Source organism: Eurypyga helias, unplaced genomic scaffold (genome assembly GCF_000690775.1).
Source record: "Eurypyga helias isolate BGI_N326 unplaced genomic scaffold, ASM69077v1 scaffold7464, whole genome shotgun sequence".
NCBI lineage: Eukaryota > Metazoa > Chordata > Aves > Eurypygiformes > Eurypygidae > Eurypyga > Eurypyga helias.
Genome location: NW_010244320.1, coordinates 30,345 through 50,580, shown reverse-complemented (window position 1 = coordinate 50,580; position 20,236 = coordinate 30,345). Strand labels below are relative to the sequence as shown.

Genomic DNA, 20,236 nt, shown 5'->3' with positions numbered 1-20,236 from the left:
TTCTTCCTTTTCATTTGCTCCTCCGCTGTGTTGCGTGTACTGTCCCAGCTAATGAAATAGACGTGTGACTGTGAATGGATATGGGGTGTTTACTTCTGCCGTCAAAATACATATATAAACCTTAGCAAATTTCCTTATGCGGTTAGGCCAGTGAACCTGGCCATCTCTTCAGTCATCCCTGTGACACTGTCAGCCACCTGCAAATGCACGTTTTGGGTTTTTTCTGGTTTTGCACCCAAATTTGCAGAACAACTTTGCTATTGGAAAAAAGTGGCTTTTAATCAATCTTCATTGCACTAAGAAGTTGAGGTGACACCTCAAGCTGTCTCAGGAGAAGCAAAGAATCCAGGCAGAGGCAGGGAGGAATGGAGGAATCCTGAAAATTGCAGGAAAAGATGCCCGGGTCCCTATTAGCATGAAGTTAGTAGAGTAAGGGGAACTGTAAGGGAAAGATCGAAATGGAGAGTGTTTTCTGTGTTCTTCCTCCTGGGACAAGGCAATGGCATCTTCTGTTGTAACACTGTTTTTCAGAAGACAGTTGTATCAGAACTGCCTCCCTTCACAAAGACATGGGTAACAGTGCCTTTGTTCACCGCACACCATTATCCCCTCTTCCAGGCGCAGTAGCTTTGGAAGAGGGTTTGGGACAGATGGTTAGGTAGAAAAAACAGAGTGTGGAGACATCTGCAAGTCTCTAGGAATTTGCATTGAATATAAAGAACAGTTGGGCCCAGTAAAACTGACGTTCTGAGCCATCTCTATAAACTTCAGGTATGTGTGACAGTGCTGAAGCTGTAATTCCCTCTCGTGAAAGCGAGGATTACAGGAGGATAAACGATGTTCAGCTGAGCAGCAGCCTCATGGCAGGAGCTTCAGAAGGGGCAACGGCTGCCAAGTGCCCACGTGTAGTGAATGGTCAGAGGGCTGATGCCAGGCAAATTTAAATGGGCCAGTCCCTGAGCCATTTGACCTGTCAGAAAAAAGAGAGTAGTGGTAGTAGTCTCATGCAGTCCTGAATTTCTGAAAATTTCAGGTCTTTGACCCTTAAAAGTCCCAACACCAACGGCTGTTGCATGACTTTGAGTTGCCCAGTCTGTCGTGCGCACTGCGAGACTCTTGGCATCCGTTGTTCTTTGATGCTGCTTTCAGAAGGATTGTGGTGCATTGCACAGCCACACATGGGGAGTATCACACGTATTGATTGGGCCACTAGTGACTTTCTCAAGCTGCAAGTTTTTTTGTGGCAAACACCGTTTCCTTTAAAGGTCTCGCGTGAACTGTCACTGCCGCCTTCATGTCAACTACCGATTCAGGCAGCCCTGGTCAAGCATCCTTTGCGCCGTGTCATATGAAACATGCAGTCACCTTGTCATTATAAATGCAGCCAGTGCAGACATCCCCTATGCCTAGGTGTCTGCATGCTAAGGAGCAAGAAAAGCGAATGAGTTCTTTGAATTCAGGAAAAGCCACAGCTCTGCTACCAGAGGCAGGTGGAGTGACAGCTTTTTTTGGATTCCAGTCCAGCTGGATTTGGATTCATGAGTGACCAGTTATGATTCATCTCTCCAAATAGCAGTTCCTTCGTGAATCCTGCAGGAGAGCTCAGCCGTGGAATCGAGGAGCTGTCACGGCTGTGAGTGCACTTACAGTGTATCCGCACATGATTCAGTCCCGTGTTGCATGTGTTGAAGGTGCTCTAGTGCTCTCACAACTAAAATCCTTTAATTAAGGATGCTACTCCTCATCTCTCATATATGTTTAGAGTCCTAAAGAGATGCTGTTTTAAAGTATTCAAGGGATTTTAGTGGACCCTTCCCAGCATAGTAGAAGCCAGCTTTTCTCTTCAGAGACCCCTGGGTTTTATGACATGTTTATTTTACTTATTCATTACGGTAACAGGAGCTGAAGTTCTGGGATTATCTGGTTCTCCCAATTGGTTTTCAATAGTTTTCTTTCCACATTGACTTTTGCAAACTGCGTCTGTTACAGAAAGTGATTCCTCAGGTCATCTTCTCAGTCAGACCCTGGGCACGCTCCACTCATTATTTGCTTCCTTGTTCCACTGACCAAAAGGGCAAGGACACAGTACGTGATATGACCCAGGAGATCTTTTTCTGCTTGTGCTCAGTAGGAAAAGTCATTTCGTACCTGTGACAATACACTTTTGGGTAAGGGACACCAGGCATGGCAAAACCTGCAGTGGCAGTATTGGACTTGTGTGGGTAACGGTCAAGAGGGGAACACTGATCTTATGAAATTCTGTTGGGGTAAGGGACACCAGGCATGGCAAAGCCTGCAGTGGGTAACGGTCAAGAGGGGAACGCTGATCTTACGAAATTCTGTTATCATTGCTGGGAATTAGTCCAGTAATTTTAATTTGGGGCAGATATGCAAAGAAACTGGTCAGTTTTCTATGATGATCTTTCATCGTTTTCTCTCTGTTCACATTCAAAATAATCTGTGAAGTGTTACAAGGCAGCGGTGGGATCATACCGGTCAAACTGCATTTGGCTTCCTTAGGAGGGCCTGGTGTTTTGCCCTCTTAAAAAAGCTATGTAAAAGCCAAAATAAATAGCACCTGTGGCATCAGAGGGGGCACTGCAGGTCACCCTGTAAAGCTGCCCAGGCCTGCCTGCCCTTCTGCCAACTGGAACTTGCCGTGGAAAGGGCTGCGCTTGTCTCTTATGAGTCAGAAGGTATAGGAATAAGATCTTCCCTTCCATAGATCCTCTGCTGTAACAACTGCTTCTGTGCAGAGTGTGGGGAGAAAACACTTCCATGTTTCTGGCAGTCTGCTTCAAGGAATGGAAACATCACTGTTCTGGTCTTCTGTTGTCTCAGGGCCCATGTGCTGCCCGTGCTATGGCACAGCACGGACACACGCCGCAGTGCCGACACGCTCGCAGGGTCAGGAAGTGAACCAGCAACTGAAGATGTGCTCAGCACTGTGAGCTAGAAGTCTGTGTTTTCATGGACCATTTTTTGAACCCAAAAGGTTAAATGCATTTTAGTATGGAAAAAAGGGTCAGAAATAAAAAGCAGAAGGGCTGCCTTGTTAAAGAAGGAAAGTTAGGTTAAGAAAAAATGTGATCAGAAAGAAACCTTTGCGGCACAGCCTGGAAACTGGACGGGAACTAGTCAGATCATCAGTTCCTAAGGGAACCGTGGTCCTGCTAGGTTTGGTTATACTTACAGGGGAAAGACTGAAAGAAAATACCTGGGAAAGACAATAGTTTGTACACCTCACCAGAAGTCACTGATTTAAGCCCTAAACGTTCAGTACAAACAGGCTGATCAGCTCCCACCTCCGAGGTGCAGGGCCTTGACCTACGGAGAGTGGCAGCACGATTCGCTTGTCTTTTGGCAGGATGGGAACCCAGCCCACCAGGAGGCAACCATCTGCTGGCCCACTGCTCGAAACTCAGTCTTTCAGCTCCGTAAGGCTAAACATTTGGGCTTGATTTCCACATATCAGACACAGTATGTGCCGCCACCTGTGAAGTTAAAACCCAAATGTTGCCTTTATTTACTGCCGGGCAGTAAGGCTGCGGGGCGCCCAGCTGGAACACAGACCACGACTGGCCAAACGGGGCTTTAGTGAAGTGTCATTACTGTTCCTTCAAGTGACTTGCTGTTTCTGCAGGAATATGCTGTGACACTTGGAAACGCAATGGCGGATGGTGTTATCAGGGTTCACTTAGTGAGAGGTAATGAACAGTACCTTTCTCTTAGCTTTGAGCTGCTCGTGATATTTGTCGGATGTGTCGCCTGGTATTTCTCCTCCCCAGAGGGTAATTCCCACGATGGAGTAAGTGATGCCCATGACAAGCAGTGGAAAGCAGTAGACCAGCACGATCACAATGAGGTGATACCTGCAATGAGGAAGCATTAAGCTGGTAAGGGCTTTCAGAGGAGCCTTCCCACTGTAAGGGGCTGCTGGAAGTCAAGTGTTACTGCAGCACGCCTGTTTTATACTGACTGGCTACTCCCTGGAGTTTTCACGGTCGTTTTGAAAGTCTGGAATTGCACTGCAAATTTGTTTACATTTTAGTGCAAGTGCTTTATAATGTTTCTAGTTCTGATTCTTCACTTGCATTTGCAGAATTTCAGCATAATTCTACAGTTAGCAGGATTAGTGACTGCAGAACAAGGTGTGTGTGTCTGTAACTAGCTGAATTGATTAATGATTGCACAGCCAAGTGTCCTAAGGGCAAGCTAGGCATGCTGTGCCTTCCTCTGGGCCATAAAAAAAGGTATTTAAGTGGTTTATTTATACAAGGGCCCTGATAAGTGTCCCGAGTTACCCAGTGTACTTCATATGGCAGATCTGTTGCACATAGGCAACATGGGGCAGGTTTAGATCGGACATCAGGAAGGAATTCTTCCCGCAGAGGGTGGGAGCACTGGGACAGGTTGCCCAGAGAAGCTGTGGATGCCCCATCCCTGGGAGTGTCCAAGGCCAGGCTGGATGAGGCTTAGAGCAACCTGGTCTAGCGGAAGGTGTCCCTGCCCATGGCAGGTGGTGGGACTGGATGGGCTTTAGAGTCACTTCCAGCCCAAACTATTCCATTATTCCATGATTCTATTCTACCCTTTCTGAAACTGGAACCAGTTACTGGTTTTACGTTTTCTTATTTGGACTGGTATCTGGCACAAGTAATTCATAGAATCATAGAATCATGGAATAATGGAATAGTTTGGGCTGGAAGTGACTCTAAAGCCCATCCAGTCCCACCACCTGCCATGGGCAGGGACACCTTCCGCTAGCCCAGGTTGCTCCCAGCCTCATCCAGCCTGGCCTTGGACACTCCCAGGGATGGGTGATCAACAGCTTCTCTGGGCAACCTGTTCCAGTGCCTCCCCACCCTCTCCGGGAAGAATTTCGTCCTGATATCCCATCTAAACCTCCCCAATTTCAATTTTAACCTGTTACCCCTTGTCCTGTCACTGCAGACCCTTGGAAAAAGTCCCCCCCAGCTTCCTTGTAGCCCCCCCAGGCACTGGAAAGCTGCAATAAGGGCGCCCTGGAGCCTTCTCTTCTCCAGACTGAACAACCCCAACTCTCTCAGACTTTCAGAGGAGAGGTGCTCCAGCCCTCTGATCATCTTCATGGCCTCCTCTGGAGTCGCTCCAACTGGTCCCTACTGAGATGTGATGGTGAAACAGAAGCACGTAGGAAAACCAAACCCTCACATCAAGAGATCCAGAGAGAAAAAAAAATTATTAGAACAAGGAGAGGCTGGAAATACTTATTTACCTTTTTAAGATGCAAAGGAACCTTGCTTTGAACTGCATGTTCTGCCCCCCATTCCTGACCATCTCTCTCTGTATGGAAGTAGCTATCTGAGGTGAAGCAGTGAGGGTAAACATGCAGCATGGGATGGAGAACACGCACAGAAGGGGAAGAGAATAAATATGTTCCACTTATCACTTAAACTAGTAACTTCCTGGCTTAGGAAAGGCGCTTTCTTAGGGGTATCTGCATGACACTACAGCTTTTGCCAAGTTCACTGCAAGTGTAGACACCACCATGTACAACTTTAAAAAACAAAAGCTTACGTAAAATGCTGGTTTGGACCACCTGGCCATGCTACATAGCAAAGAGTTCTCCCGGGCATCACCTTGGTTATGGAGTACAGGCACTGGGGAAAGGCCAGCAGGAAAGCCAGAATCCATATACTCCCAATGACCACCTTGGTGGCAGTTGCAGAGAGCCTGGGCTTCAAGGGATTGATAATGGCCATGTATCTGTAAAAGAAAGCAAACAGCTCTGCATGAGAAACCTTCAGGGGTTCGGGTGCCTCTGGAGTCAGCCAGACCTCAGGGCTGGGAGAAGGATAAAGGCAGAAATATTTGTCTCCCTGGCATTCTGATGGCACTGGGCCCTTCGGGTGGTTCAGCACCCATGAGGGCAGTGCTGGGAGAGAAGGGCGCTTCATGGATATTCTTTCAAAGCTGCGGGACACCCGCTGAGAGACACGATTGCCCAGAGTTAGTTAAGCCTGTAACTGCACAACCTGGTTGAAAAGCAGCAGTACAGCTGGATCCTCTCCTGCTCTGCTGCAGAACACTGGGTTTACCTCTAATTAAAAATTAGCAGCCAGGCGGTCAGAATCATTAGTCATCTATCCAAAGGCTACAGAAACCTGAGAGGTCTGCATGCATTTCTTTCCGTAGCCACCGCCTGACCGCACCGTCTGCGACGAGCCCCAGCCTGCAGCTGGAGCGCTGCTCAGGAGAGCGCGGATCTGCCCTTCCGCAGTCACTGCTCACGCTGACACTCTGCACCGGTGGCCCAAACCACTGCTCTGCTGAAATCCGAGTTAGCGGAGCGGTGATTGCGGAGCGTCTCAGCAATAGCCAGGCCAAGTCAAAAGGAAACAAACAACCTTAAATTATTATTTTCTGTCTTTCCTTGTGTTTTTTTATTTTCATATGATATGAAAGCATCTGAAGCCAACAGAAAACTGGGATGGATGTGAAAACTACCTTGGATGCTTTACTGAAGAGGGTTTTCCAAGCTTCCAGGAGAATGTCCGTACCAGTTTGTACGGACTGTCATCATCCACAGGGATGAGTGCTAATTGTGGAAGATGCAAACCCACTGCCAAGGAGTAATCCTGGCCCATGTACTTTCACTGTTTCGCAGTTGACGTGTCTGGTTATTTGAGCATCTTTGGCAAGATGACAGGAGTGTATCAGCGATTTCGTGAGGGTCCTCTGGGTTTCCAATATAGCTCTCCAGCCTTCCTGCCAGGTAACTGCCCTTGGCCAGCCTGTTTCAGGCTTTAAATGCAGTTGGAAAGTCGAACCATCCCTAGTCAAGCCCACATGTGCATAGAACATGTTTTTAGAACCTTCCAGTGTTGCTTTGCTCCTTGTGTCACTTACATCTTCCAAAGGAAGTACGAGATGTGCCATGGCTCCTCATCTACTCCCTTTCTACAATCTACCTCTTTTAAAGATGGTTTGGGATAGATTCAGAGACTTTGTTCTGTGTGGAAAATCACATCAGCAGTAATGGGTGTTGTACGGGAGGACTGTGGAAAATAAATGCCCTTGTCCTGTTGCAGAGTGACACTAATATGCAGTCAGTGTTATTTGGCTTGTCTACGTTTGCTCCTTCAACATTTATTGATAAAACAAATTCAAGCCATTCATGACGTTTACTTTTTTGTGTTCTCAGCTTCTGCCTTGGCTTCAGGAGATGAGAACCCTTGTACTATTAGGTGAGCGCTTGGGTCTGTGCTTCCAGCTCCAGGCAGGATTTGAATTGAAATCAATGGAGACGCTGCCATTGATCTGAGTCAATCCTTTTTTGGATGACTGAGTGCTCCTCTGCTGCAGTTAGAGCAGTGCTCATGTACAGTGAAGGGAGAGCAGGACTACAGCGTGGTGGTGATGGTTTGTAGCCGTGAGTCCTGTCACTCAAACTGAGTGTGGGCTGCCAGATACTGCCCAAACGCTCGACTGTCTTTACCTGTGTGACCAGTGTAGGTGATAGCCCATGAAAACTCATCATTTTCACATGCTGTGGGCATCTCCTCCTAGCCTGGCATCGTGCCTTTCAATCGCCGCTTTTCTTCAGGTTGCACACTGACATTATTTTATGTGCTGTCAGATTTCTATTTACATTCTTGCTCCCAGTTATACTACTCTTATTGCCAGTAGGGACCAGCAGTAATTCTCTTTGGCGAAGATAAACTTCTGTGGTTATATCTGCCTGTCTGGTGACTGCCTGGGAAGGGTGAGGGTTGTTGGGTGAAATGACTCAGAGAGCTGCACTGATGGAAATTTTGACTATCGGCTCTCTGAGTGGGGTAGGCCAAAGGACAAGGATCTGATGAAAAGCAGGCTGCTTGCCTGTCTGGGTGAAAGTTGAGTGATAAGCCAACAGCCTGGCTTTTGTGCAAGGTAGATGACGAAAACGTAGCGGGCAGTCATGCTAAGGAACAAGTGGGAAGGAAGTGGAGGAGCCTTGGCCATTCCCTCAATAACGCCTTGTGCAGGAGGGACGTAGCTGACCAGGGCAGGACAGCTGCCTGCAGCTGAGCCTGTGGTAACAAGGATACTTCATTGTGCTTGTCTGCACCCTAACAATTACAGTGAAGTAGCGAACTTATCCCCAAAGTGGCTTTTTCTAGAACCAAAATTGCTTAATTACCATAGTGAGATATTGCTTTACAGCTGCAATTGTTACACTCGCTCAGACTTGTCATTTGAGGTTGGTAGGGTTTTCCTAGAGAAGCCATCATTGCCGTAATTCAGGATGGTGGAAAATTTGGAATGACTCTCAGTTGCAGGTTAAAAACACCTCTGTAGCTGAGCTGCTTCTGGATGTTAATCAGGAGGAGCCCTGAAGAGAACTGAGCTGGCAGAGGAGGCTTCACCACTCCTCTGCATGATTGTGTTTGTACGCTATCTTGCCATTACTGGTACGTGAGGGTGGTAGGTTGTTTGTCGATCTCTCATCTGCAGCCTGAAAGGGCAGTAGCTCATTTCTCAGTTGGCTCTTGCCTTTGACCTCTGTCGGACTGGGCCAGGGTGTTTCCATCAGGAATGAAAGCTCCTGCTAGCACAGACTAGAGGTTCTGCGTGTAGGCATTGCTGGGAAAATCAGCGAGGTGAGGAGTCCGAGAATGGGATAGCGTGTGTGTATGATGCTGGCTATTGCCCGGTTACCCACGGCTGACCACTGCCTGTTGTCTTCGTGGTGTAGGTTTGTCACTGGGGCTCATTTCTTTGCTCTGTCTGATACCCTTACGTGTGTTTCGTACAGCCCAGTGAGGGTTCCATGGGGGAGCAGCAGACACGCTGCCTGAATTGGGCACTGAGCGGTGCTGAACATGGTGTCAAAAAAAGAGGATTGTGTGTGTGGGCCAGGAATGAAAGGGAGAATGATGAGATACAGGATCAGAGCAAAAGCACTAGGACTGGGAAACAGCATGCTGAATGCGAAACAGAAGTGACACAGGACTGGGGAGAAACTAGTAGAAGGAGAAGCAAAGAAAGAATTGTAGAATGATGACAGGTAGAAATTGGGCTGAGAGAGGGGAGAATAAGAATGGAAACTCGGGTGAGGTAAAGGTGAAAGACATATGAAAAAACCATCGCTGGTGGACCAGTGCTTCGGCGGCGAGCAGAACGGGTGGAGAAGCCCAATGTGCTGGCAGTAGGCTCAAGCAGCTGACGGCTGATTACACCACTGAAGGCATTCTGCAGCCACACAAACATTGTTTGGTGGGCGCTGTGCCCGTTGCTTTGCAGTCCATGGCCACCCACCGTTCCGTCAGGCTGGGGCAGTGGGACCCCCTGCAAAACAAAGGGCTCTGTGCTCTCCCTGGGGTGGGTTCATTTTAGGACAGGACTTGTAATGCTTTCTCACTCCCGTCGCCGCTAATGCCACAGGTAGCTGGTTCCGCACAGCGGAGTGGGGATGCTCAGTCTGAAGTACGCATCAGCGAAAAGAATGAACTCAGCCTCCTTTATCACAACGAGCAGAAACCATCATTACCCCATCCAACGTAAACATTAACACTTGGGAGATAATTGTAAGATGGAATAGGCACATTTGGAAATCTAGGGATGTAAATATTCACAGATTCACAGATTCATGTGCAGGTGGAGACTCAAGCCAACACTTGCAAGAAAGTGGCTTATTCGTCGTCTGCACCACATTCTGCACAGTACTCTGGAGCATTTTTAGAGAGCACTCTAGTTTCGTCACTGGAGTCATTAGCACACAATTCTGTTTGCTATGATCAAGCTGTATCCCACTGTCATCGTTTTCTTCCAGCTTGGCCCTGTCTCTGTCCCTGGCTAATTACTGCTGAGGTCACCAGGAGTCTTTCCTTTGACCTTAATGAGAAGCCACCCGGCTGCAGGGCAGGCCGGCCGGAGCATCGTGGGGTGCTTGCTGCAGTGCTCTCTTCCTTCCAGCCTGTTTTCCTATCTGCTGGGGTCAGAACCCATCTGGCTTCCTGCAGAACTGCTCGGTTTGGCCAGAGTCTACATTTTACAGTTTGGTATTTGTTCCTTGGGTTCATCAAAGCATGAAAATCTGTTTTCTCTGAAACAGTAATGGAGGCTGTCCTCATTTGATACACGCTCTGAGCCCGTGAGTGTAATTACAGCACAGTCACATAGCTCTGTTTCCGTCTGCACGTAACGTAGGAGACAGAGAGCTGGTAAGAACTACAGAAGTGTCTGAAGTTTGTGTGTGATGGTCCTGACCGTAGGAAAGACCAAAAAGTAATTTATCTTTTTGTAAAACAGCATCCGCTGACTCACACAGCAGGAAAATCTTCCCTCTAAACACACTATTTAGGAAATTGTAGCAAAAATACATGAGACATTTTAAAAACAAAAGTGTGTCCAAAATTGGATCCTACAAATGCTCATCTGGGACACAGTTGGAACCCTTTAATCACCTAAAGTGGTTTGTTTCCCCTGTTCACAGTGTGTTGATAAACTCAAGTGGGGAAACAAATGACCAGCTCAGGCCCAGGGCGTAACAGCAAACCGGGGCTTGCGAGGGGAGGAGGCAGGACATCAAGCTGCCCGCAGCCCGCGGCCCCAGCAGCCAGCAGAGCGTGCTCCCTCCGCGGATGCTCGGGTCCTGTTACTGCCTCAGAGTGGAGCTGGTTTGGAAACCTTGCATTTGGAATGAACTGGTAATTAGGAAATGCAGGTAGGGAAGTTGCTATGATTTCCTGCCCTTATTTAAAACCTTGTTGTGGAAAATCCCACAGAAGGTCTCCGTAAGGCAGATGCAGAGACTAAAGGAGATGAGTGAACGGGGACACCTTAGAGGCATCTAAAACCCCGAACCCTTAACTTCTCAATTTTTTAGTCTTTATCTTCCTCCTCCCAGTGCGAGGCTCCACCCGTCCTTGGGGGAGCGGTCTGTGTTCAGTCATTTGGGGTGACTCTGCAGGAAGAGGGGCTACAGGCCTTTTTGAGGACTGTCTCTGTGGGACAAGGCTGGTCTGGTGGCCAGCAGGGCCTGCGGTGGGCAATGCTGCCGATGGGCAGCGATCGCCTGAGAGTGACGGCACAACGGAAGGGCGATGGAGCAGGGTAGAAAACAAACCCGTGGGTCGTTGGAGATGTCAGTGGGCTCTGTCCCAGAGGGGTGACTTGGCCCTGCCTTGCCCAGGGGCACGTTGCCCCTCCTGGTGCAGGGGCAGGTAACACTGCGCCTGTCTGCAGTCGGGACTGGCCCCCGTGCCTTGCCCTTGTGCACCCCTTGTCGGAAACCTTAAAGCAGCAGTGTTGAAATCCTGCAGTACGGCTGAGTTCCAGAAGCCCCGCGGTGCTTTCCTTCCCACTGGCGGAACTGTCTTTTCGCCTGATCATTGTGAGTTTGGACCACAGCAGGAAATGGGTTGGTTTTCCTCAGTCTCTCACAGCCCGAATCTTGTAGCCATTGCATCTGGGTGTTCTGCAGAAACGATTTCACCTCGTTTCTCAGGAAGAAAGAGGGAGAAGTGTCAAACCCAGAAAATCATTGTAGGCCCCCAAGGCATAAGGAGCCCTCTGAGTTTCACCTCTTGGTTTTGAACCCTTAATGCTCTGCTGTTCAGCTTTTTCCCTCTGGTTCTGAGGACTAATATTTGTCAGAGGGCTGCTGGAATCCAGAAACATCAGGTGATTCATCTTAAAACCCAGGTTTGGGGAACCCAGGGAAGCGGGGAAGGGATTTCCTGCTTGGATTCAGTTCCACTGACAAGTGACAGTAGTGACAACATCAAAAGCGTCTTTGCATTTTCCCTTCACGATGCGCAGTGACGGCTGATCATGATGCCGCAAGTATGAACTCACCCGCTAGTTTGGGAGAAAGCTGTAATGAACTGCACTTCGGGGGCGGGACGGCGGGGTCTCGCTGAAGGTAACGGGCAGCAAAACCCATCTGGTGGGCAGAGCAGCTCGCTGAGCTCTCCGAAACTCCCCCACCCGCTCCTTCGGATGAAACATTCTCTGATGGGGGGGATCCTTGTGGGGAAAGGGGCCTGCAAAGCACAGGGAACCTGAACCCACCTAGCTGTTCGCTTTTCTTGTTACTGTGCTCGTCTCTCCCTTCTCCTGCGCGGAAACGGTTTCCTTCGAGACAGGAGTTGGAAGGAGGGGGCGAGGGGGCTCGCAGAGGCTGCGGTGCTGCTTGGGCTGACTCGGTGGGGCTGGGAAGGCGGGTTTCCCTACGGTCGGTGCTTCCACCCCCTCTGCCCACGGCGAGCCCGCACAAGCGCTTGGTCCCAAGCACATGGACAAGAGCGCAGGTACCAGCAGGCTCGTGGGGCGCATCCCCCCGACCCTGCTGCTGTGTGACCTCAGCACCAGTCTGCCCCGGGCACCCCGTATCCCAGCCTGGTGGTGTCTGAGGTCGTTTCTCCACATGCCCCTGTCCCTACCCTCCGGTGCGCCTGCGCACACGGACAGGGAGCGCGGGCTCAGCTGCCCCTCGGGCGATGGTCGTGTTTAGTTGGGCGGGCGTACCAGTTTCAAACCTTCATGGCACGTGCAGGTCGAGAGCGGTTTGTCCCAGGAAGAGGAGCTCGTGCAGAGCCTTAGCACAGCCTTTCCTCCTGCAAAGGTAACGACATTCTCAAATGTGCCAACTGCCTACCTCGGAATTTCAGCACAGATTCATCTGCGGGGCGTGTGGCAGCACTTTGTGACAACAGGAACTGCCCTTACAGCACACGCTTGAAGAGAACGAAGAGCCTCAGTGATACTTGAGGATCTGAGTGTGCACACATGATGAACTTAGGTGTCATTGCATAAATTGGATCATGTTTTTATGCCTTGTTGCTGCCTTCTGTTACAAGCTTGTATTGTATCGCTTACGCTGGAGACTAATGCGCGTACAGAGGGGTTATCAACAGCCACCAGTAACTGCAAATGTCACAGAAACATAGAAAACCAACCCAGTATGTGTGTGCTTCTGTAGGTGCACTAGAAGTCTAAGAATTAAGGCAGGAAAGCAGAATGACAAGTTTAAATTAAGGATGCTGGTGCCATAGGCACACTAGAAAGTGGGTGGGAGGAGCGTGACGCTGGGATGCTGAGGTTTGTGAAGAGACGAGATGCTGCCAGAGGAGGAGTCAACCTGAATGAAATGTAGCTTGAAATCAACCCAAGTCAAACAAATGTATTCAGGAGCAATATTGAATTTTATGGTTTGAAACTCCAAGCATGACTGAAAAATAAACACGAGGATTATGCACTCAGCTAATTCCCAGTAATAATGGAATACATCAAAGGAAATCAGAATGGCTGTGCTGGTGGGGGATGCAGGAATAACAGGAGACACAACAGAGGCAGCAGTAACGACTGCTCTCTGCAGCACCTCCAGGACACATCCAGAGTAGACAGGGAGCTGGTCCTGAACAGTGTCTGGTCGGGCTGGAATGTTACTCTTCTCTAAACAGTGCCCGGAGTGTGGCTGGCCTCAACGCCTCTGCAGGAACGGTAAAAGCCCCAAAAGGTGGAGCTGGTCCTGAACAGTGTCTGGTTGGGCTGGAACGTTACTCTTCTCTAAAGAGTGCCCGGAGCGTGGCTGGCCTCAACGCCTCTGCAGAAACGGTAAAAGCCCCAAAAGGCGCGATGGCCGTGTTTCAGTTAAAAAGGGGGAACTGTAGAAACTTGGGGGAGCTCATTAAAGAGAAATGAGAAGGGCCATCAAAAGGAGACAGAGACTGTTAATGACAGCAATCAATAGTGTTCTGAAACATGGAGAATCTCTAATTATTGAATATTTCATTAGTGAAGGTTAATTTGATTGTCCGGGGGTCAGCAAAGTGAGTGTAGGGTGTTGGGAGAGGGAGGCTGGGCCCATGGCTCCTGGATTCTGATTCTCATTCTGCTACTAACTGCTCGATTCTTGGATTTTTTGATCAGTTTTGTGAAAGCATCCATCCTGGTGTGGGTGTGATCCTTGTCAACAGCAGGGTGCTGTGCAGTCATGCCTGAGCGGGCTGTCTGGGGTACCAGGGGGGCGTGTGCCACCAGGCCTGTCTTAGCTCTAACTTCAGTATCCTTATTCCTTCTAAAACTGGAGTTGCAGGCACAGCTCTGTGGAGTAAATCCAACCAGGAAGTTTCCTAACAGCTCGGTTGGACTAGACAGATGTAGAATAAAGTTCTGTACCTGCCTGTAGGTCAAAAAAGGGCATTGCATTCTATTGCAAGGGCTAAAAAAGGGGGGAAAGACGAAGTTACCACTGAAGTCATAATGGGACTTTGAGACACAGTAAGATTGGAAGTTTTAAAAATGGTGATATACTTTGATAATCTCCTGATTTGAAGTTATTTCATTATTAATGGCTGACTGAGGCAGCGCACTGCAAGAGCTCCTGGCGTGTAAACAGCTGAGGAAAGTCTGTGATTACAGATGGGTGTGGGGAAGTGGAATTCTCGTCCCCACTGAACTGCATTTTGTCACTCCTCCATTGCAATCCCTTTGACTCTGAGAGCGGCTCAGCTCCAAGCTGGGCTGGGGTGTTTGCGGTGTTCAGGGCTTGGGTAGGTGGGTAATATTTGGCAGAATCGGATCTTTAGAAATGTTTTGTTCAAATCCATCATTTTTCTCTTTCCTAGTCATTAGTTTAACCCCCGATGGTGTAGGTCTTTCCGAAGCTGTTGTGTTGGCCCGTGTGGAGCAACACCAAGCCCTGTAGGCGGTTTTACGGTACTGCAGAAATGGGTGTGTCCTGAATGTGATTTTATTGGCATTGCTACGAAATATGGGCATAACTGTGTCATCCCAAGTACTTTGGAACGTAAAGCTGTCTGATGCATATGGAGCAGCTCTTCAAGGCCCCAGCGGTAGGCTGCGTACTAGGAAGAAGAGAAACGGTAAGATAGGAATGGGATCAGCACCTACCCCCCTCGCTGCTAGAATGCCTGCTTCAGTTCCAGGGCAATTGTTTGTACAAAGGCTTACACTTGCTGAAATGAGGAGATCATTATGGGATTGCGGAGAGAGTAACAACTGGGAGTCATACCGAACACTGCTACTAACAGGAAAAAAGCATAAAACTACCCCAAGTTCTCCACTGAGCACGTTACTATATGCCATGGCACCGCATTTCCGAGCTTTCACTTGAACCAACAGCTACCTGCGGAGACGTTCCGGACCACACGTGGAACTGGTTGTATAATGAGGCAATTTGGGAGTTGGAAATCAATTGCCAGCACACACGAGCCATGTCTTCTGCACGCTACGTTTGCATGGCTCGGGGGAAGGTACCTGAGCACCTCTGCCCTGGACCGCAGGCAGCCTGCCGGAAAAGGAGTGGAAGGCAGAGGAAAAGACCACCAGGAAGCAGTGGTCAGCGGTGTGAACAAACCCACGTGAACTTGGGTCTGTGCTCACTGGCCAGGTGGCCATTCTGCGGTCTTGGATGCTTTCACCCTCGGCGCCGGACACAGCACATCCCACTGCAGGAATGGCCTACCCCGCAGGAGTCTGTCAGCCTGGTAACTCCACAGCTCAGACATGGCCCACGGAATCACACACAACTGGAAGCAGGAACTGCCTGCGGCCTCTGCTCAGCGACGTCCCCAGTCACTCCCCCATTCACACCCGGGGCCGTTTGGATGGTCTGAAGTGATGGATGGAGCAGGCCATGATGTAGGGTTTGGTCTGTAGTAACCCATGACCTTTCAGTATTTTGGGGTTAACAGTTTCCACTGGAAAATCATCTGATACGATCCTGTCATTTCAGGGGCTGCGTGCTAAGTTGTAGGGTGGGGATTTTTTAATTTTCAAATGAATGTGAATGTGTAAGGAGGGGTTCACGGGGTCAGAACTAAAGCAGTGTCCTGCCTGCAGCACTGGCTGAGCTTCTACAGGAGGCAAATGGGAACCAAAGGTTTAAGAAATGTCCACCCAGCAGATCCTGCCCTGGAGTAAGGCAGTCTGCATGCAAGGCCATTCCATGGGATTCACCCGCACCCTCAGGTTTCGTCTTGGCTCTGCAGAAGTGTTCTGCAGAGGTGGCCAGGAAATGGCTGAAGGTACCGAATGCATCAGGTCTGATTAGGGGTAAAAGAAAAAGGAATAGCAGTGGGCAGAGGGAAGGAGGGATGGCTGATGCTCCTTTGGTCCTACAGAGAGCTCAGCTACACGTGCTGTGGCACTGTGCACCGTGCTGCCCGAAGGTCTTTAGGTGCAGGTGAGCTTGGAAGACGTGGTGAGGTAGAAACTGCAATTTCTTCAGGGGATTTCAGGGCAGAGATAACCAGAGGAACTGACTCCCCTCCGAGCACCCGCGTCCCACACGGCTACACCAAGGGCCGTGTGTCCCGTACCCTGGTAGCTGACCCCTGCATGTCAGCCAGCGTGGGGCAGAGCTATTCCTTTCTCACTCCAGAAATGCACCCTTGGCATCCCCTTCGCGCCCAGCTTCCTGGCATGAATTTAGGAACCTTGAAGGTCGTGAGTACTAAATCTCTGTGGGGGTTTTTGTCAGAAAAAATGGAAAAACCTTACTTAGAGCGTCCTAGCACTCGTTTGGCTAATGACACGGATAGCTGCAGCAGGGACAACTACATCTGCCACACCAGCTCCCTGAAAACCTCAGGCTGAGCCCAGACTGACAGTGGGAGAAATCTTTGCCTGGTTAAAGACAGTGTCACTGTCATTGCACTATCTCCTCGCGGGAGCAAGATCCAGCACTGGCAGCAGCGAAGTGTACTGGTTCCCTCCTCTCTTCGCCCATCCCTGGAGCAGAGAGGTAGAGGAGTTGCTGAGATTCTCATTTTCTCTTTCATTTTTAGCTTTATGGAACAGAAATGCCACCTACAATTCGCAATTAGCAAGGCAAACAGAACAGCACGGTTACAAACTTGTCCACAGCACAGACAACAGGTCCAGCGACGCGTTTCTCGGTCTTCGCACCCGGAAATGAGAAACAGCGTTTCAGAACCTTACACAGAGCTGAACTGCAGTTCTGCCAAGTGGCCGGACACGCTGCGTAACACGATTCACATATGCGGGAGGGTTTTGTGAGTAAGTTCAGCACATTGCTGAAAGGAATTCAAGATCTGAAGTGCAAAGCGAGCTGTTTTGCCCAAGTCGGGAATTCACTGGATTTCTAAAGCATGTGGCAAGTTCTCTCTCCAGCAGAGCTGCCGTGGCTGTCACTGAACCCAGCACAACAGCAAGTGTGAGAATGATCGTGAAGAAAGGGATGTTTCCTCGGGGAGCGTCACAGCACCCCCCGAGGAAGATGGTCCATCAAAGCATCTCTGCTGGAAATCTGACCACCCCATCTCCCCTTGGCTCTGTGGAGCCTACAGCTGCCCGAGCCCGCTCCTCTCAAAGCACAAAGGTAAAGTTTTCCCTGCCCTGTTTTCCGTCACAGTGAAAAAGGCTTCTCTGCTGCAGGGACTCAGAAAAAATGAAGCTCTTGGAAACCATGTTCTTAGCAGACCTCGGGGCATGCACAGATGGCAGCGTAAATGCTCTCATTAGTTACACTCAGGGGGAAGCAGCTCCGAGCTGTCTGCGAGAAGAGCCATTAAAACCAGAGGCTGAAGTGATTGCCAAGGGGGCCGAGGCATCTGTCAGCTGCAGGAACACAGCGAGGAGGGAAATTTGAAATCCTCTCCCTTCACACACAATCTCTACCCCAGTTTCGCAGGTGGGAAAGCAGAACCCTGAGCAGTGGCTCCCGCTGCAGAATTAGCATTAAAAGGTGGCACACACAGACCAGCTGAAGACGAACAGGGAGAGGAAGTGTTTGCATAAAAGAAGCCAGCGAAAGGCTGCAGGGGAAAGACCAAAGACAGGGAGTAAAACAGCGCATTAGGGAGATCTGAAACGAGCACAGAGGAGCGCGACCGATGAGCTCTTGAGGGCTCTGCCTCTCATCGCCTAATGACCGTTACCTCTGCGCTGGCATTTCAGCAGAGAACCCGTCTCGCTCTCACCCCTAAGCTTTCCCTCTCCTTTCTCACCTGTCCACAGCTATGGCTGTCATGGAGTAGATGCTGGCGAAGACGGCAGTGATTGGGAAGAAGTTGTGGAAGCGGCAGTAAGTCTCTCCAAAGTACCACTCGCTGTGCAGTGCGTAGATGAAGTTGATGAGAGTGTTGAAAGCAGCCATGGAAGCATCGGAGAAGGCCAGGTTCACCAGGAAGTAATTGGTCACCGTCCGCATGCGCTTGTGAGCCAGGATGATCCAGACGACAATGAGATTTCCGAAAACGGCCACTGCCACCACACTGCCGTAAGCCAGAGACCACAGGGCGATGCGCCAAGAGGGTTGCACAAACTGATTGGAGAAGTTGGCTGCTGAGGATGCCGCGGGGGGAGAAGCATTTCCAGGTGGTGCGCCCAGAGCCTGTCCCCAGGGATCGCCCGCCGCAGCAAGGCTCGCGTTCCAGCTGGCTGCGGGGGCAGAAGTCATCTTGGATGTTCCTCTCTTCCAGGAATGATGTGCCTCTCCCCCCTCCCAGCTCCCCACCAACAGCTAAGGGGAGCACAGCACAGAGTAAGGCAGCACAGCGGGGACTGGGGAGCAGAGATCTCCCAGCAACGAGCTCGGCTGCGCTGTCAAACTGTTAGGAATGCTGCCCCGGCTGAGCCAGGAGAGCTAGCGCCGAGCAGAACAGCATCTATCCCGCCTCGTACATCCCCTCTCGCTTTGATGTCGCTGAAGGAGAAGGGGCTGGGAGCCCAGGCACGTTTATAGCCTTGCGAGTTCCCAGCGTCGTGACGGGAGCGGGGCGAGCGGCTCCGTTGGCTGGCAAGATAACGCCTCTTTCTGCCGGTTCTCCCTCCTCCTCCGCGATTCATTCACTGCCAGCAGCCGGCACTCCCAGGAGCTGTGCGCTGCCACGGGCAAAATGAATTCTCGTCTCGTTTACCTTGGGAGATGTGGTTTATGCTGCCTTTCTTTACTCTCATTACTGCGTGTCCTTTTGAAATGGGCTTTTTGCCCTGTTGCTGCAGGGCTGATTAGCTGGTGTGGTTGATCATCCCAGGACTGAGAGTGCTTTTATTACGGCTGTCGCCAGATGAATTTATTCCTGATGAATTCAGATCTGCTTTTTTGCTGCTGTCTTTTCATTTAGTAACTGTTCTGTTAACCCCAGGTTTGGAACAGAGACCTCTATCAGAAAAATCCATACATCCTCCTGCTCTCTAATTTCCCTTTTCAGCCTGTAACACGTAGCTGACATCAAGAAAAATGGCTAAAATTAAAATTGTCTTTTCCTTGCAGCACTAACTTTGGGGCCTGTAAAGACATTTGCATGTTCAGCAGACACTGGTTTTTCGGGAAACACTCCGCAGCCCTACACGTAATTGTCGTTAAAATGGGTAAAATGGTCCGGGCCTGCTCCTTTGTGTCTTTGAGAAACATTTTTGTTAGTTCGTTTTACTTGTTTGCATTTATTCTGCACTTGGTGCTGTTACTAGTTTGAGCAAACAATGGTTTCTATGCAGGGATTTCTGTGCTGGTAGAAAAGGGTGAATAAGGAAATGTGACACCTGACGTTTTCACACCCAAGAAATGAGTTTTCAGTGGCTGAGGAGGCTGGCACCGGGAATGTGTGCTTTACACCAGGTTGATTGCAAGGGGCTTCAGATAACAAACCTTTGCTGTTTGGTGGGCTGCAGTCTTTGGGCAGAAAATGTGGTTTAGTGCTGATCTGCTTCAGGCTTCAACCATTTGGAGCTACTACTTGTCAGCAGCAGTGATTCCAGCCGTGTCCCGGCTGCGGGAGCTGTTCCGCAGCCCTCGCAGAACCGACACGATCTCCAGTTCTTTCAAACAAAAGTCTCACGCAAGAATCAGATATTCGTGTGCCCCTTCCCCCAGCCGTGTGTACCCCGTGAAGTCGTGTCTGCACCCTGACTGTCGGGTCTTCGCCGCAGCTCTAACGGGAGCGGCTGCAACTGGGGCCGTTCTCTGCTTTGCCGTCCTCACCCGCCGACACCCCCCCCCCCCGCCCCCCCCCGCCGACACCACCCCCGCAGCCCCCCAAGGCTTCGCAGCTCTGCGGAAACTGCCCCTCGCTGCAGCCTGTCCAGACCCTACCCCGGCGCTCCTGCTCCTCGTCACGGGAACTCCACGGGAGCTAGTCCACAGCTCCATTTCAAGTCCCAAAACTTCCAGCCACTCCACCTTTTCCCCTCTCCCTGGGGGCAAGTGTGAAGAAGGGAACAGTAGCCACACGCAGCTTCGTGGCGTGTTCTCGAGATCCCACGGTGAGCAGGGTCAGCA

The 20,236-nt window shown here is 50.1% G+C and overlaps 1 protein-coding gene across 1 annotated transcript; it reads right to left on the bottom strand.

The window, feature by feature from the left end:
* Nucleotides 1-3,721: 3,721 nt before the first annotated feature.
* LOC104508172 (neuromedin-K receptor-like) lies at nt 3,722-18,415 on the bottom strand (the record flags this gene model as incomplete). Its single annotated transcript, XM_010149703.1, has 3 exons — nt 17,964-18,415; nt 5,560-5,748; nt 3,722-3,872 (listed from the first exon to the last, which is right to left on the bottom strand). Coding segments are annotated over exons 1-3 (792 nt in total), but the record flags the coding sequence as incomplete, so codon positions are not given.
* Between the last annotated feature and the right edge of the window lie 1,821 nt (nt 18,416-20,236).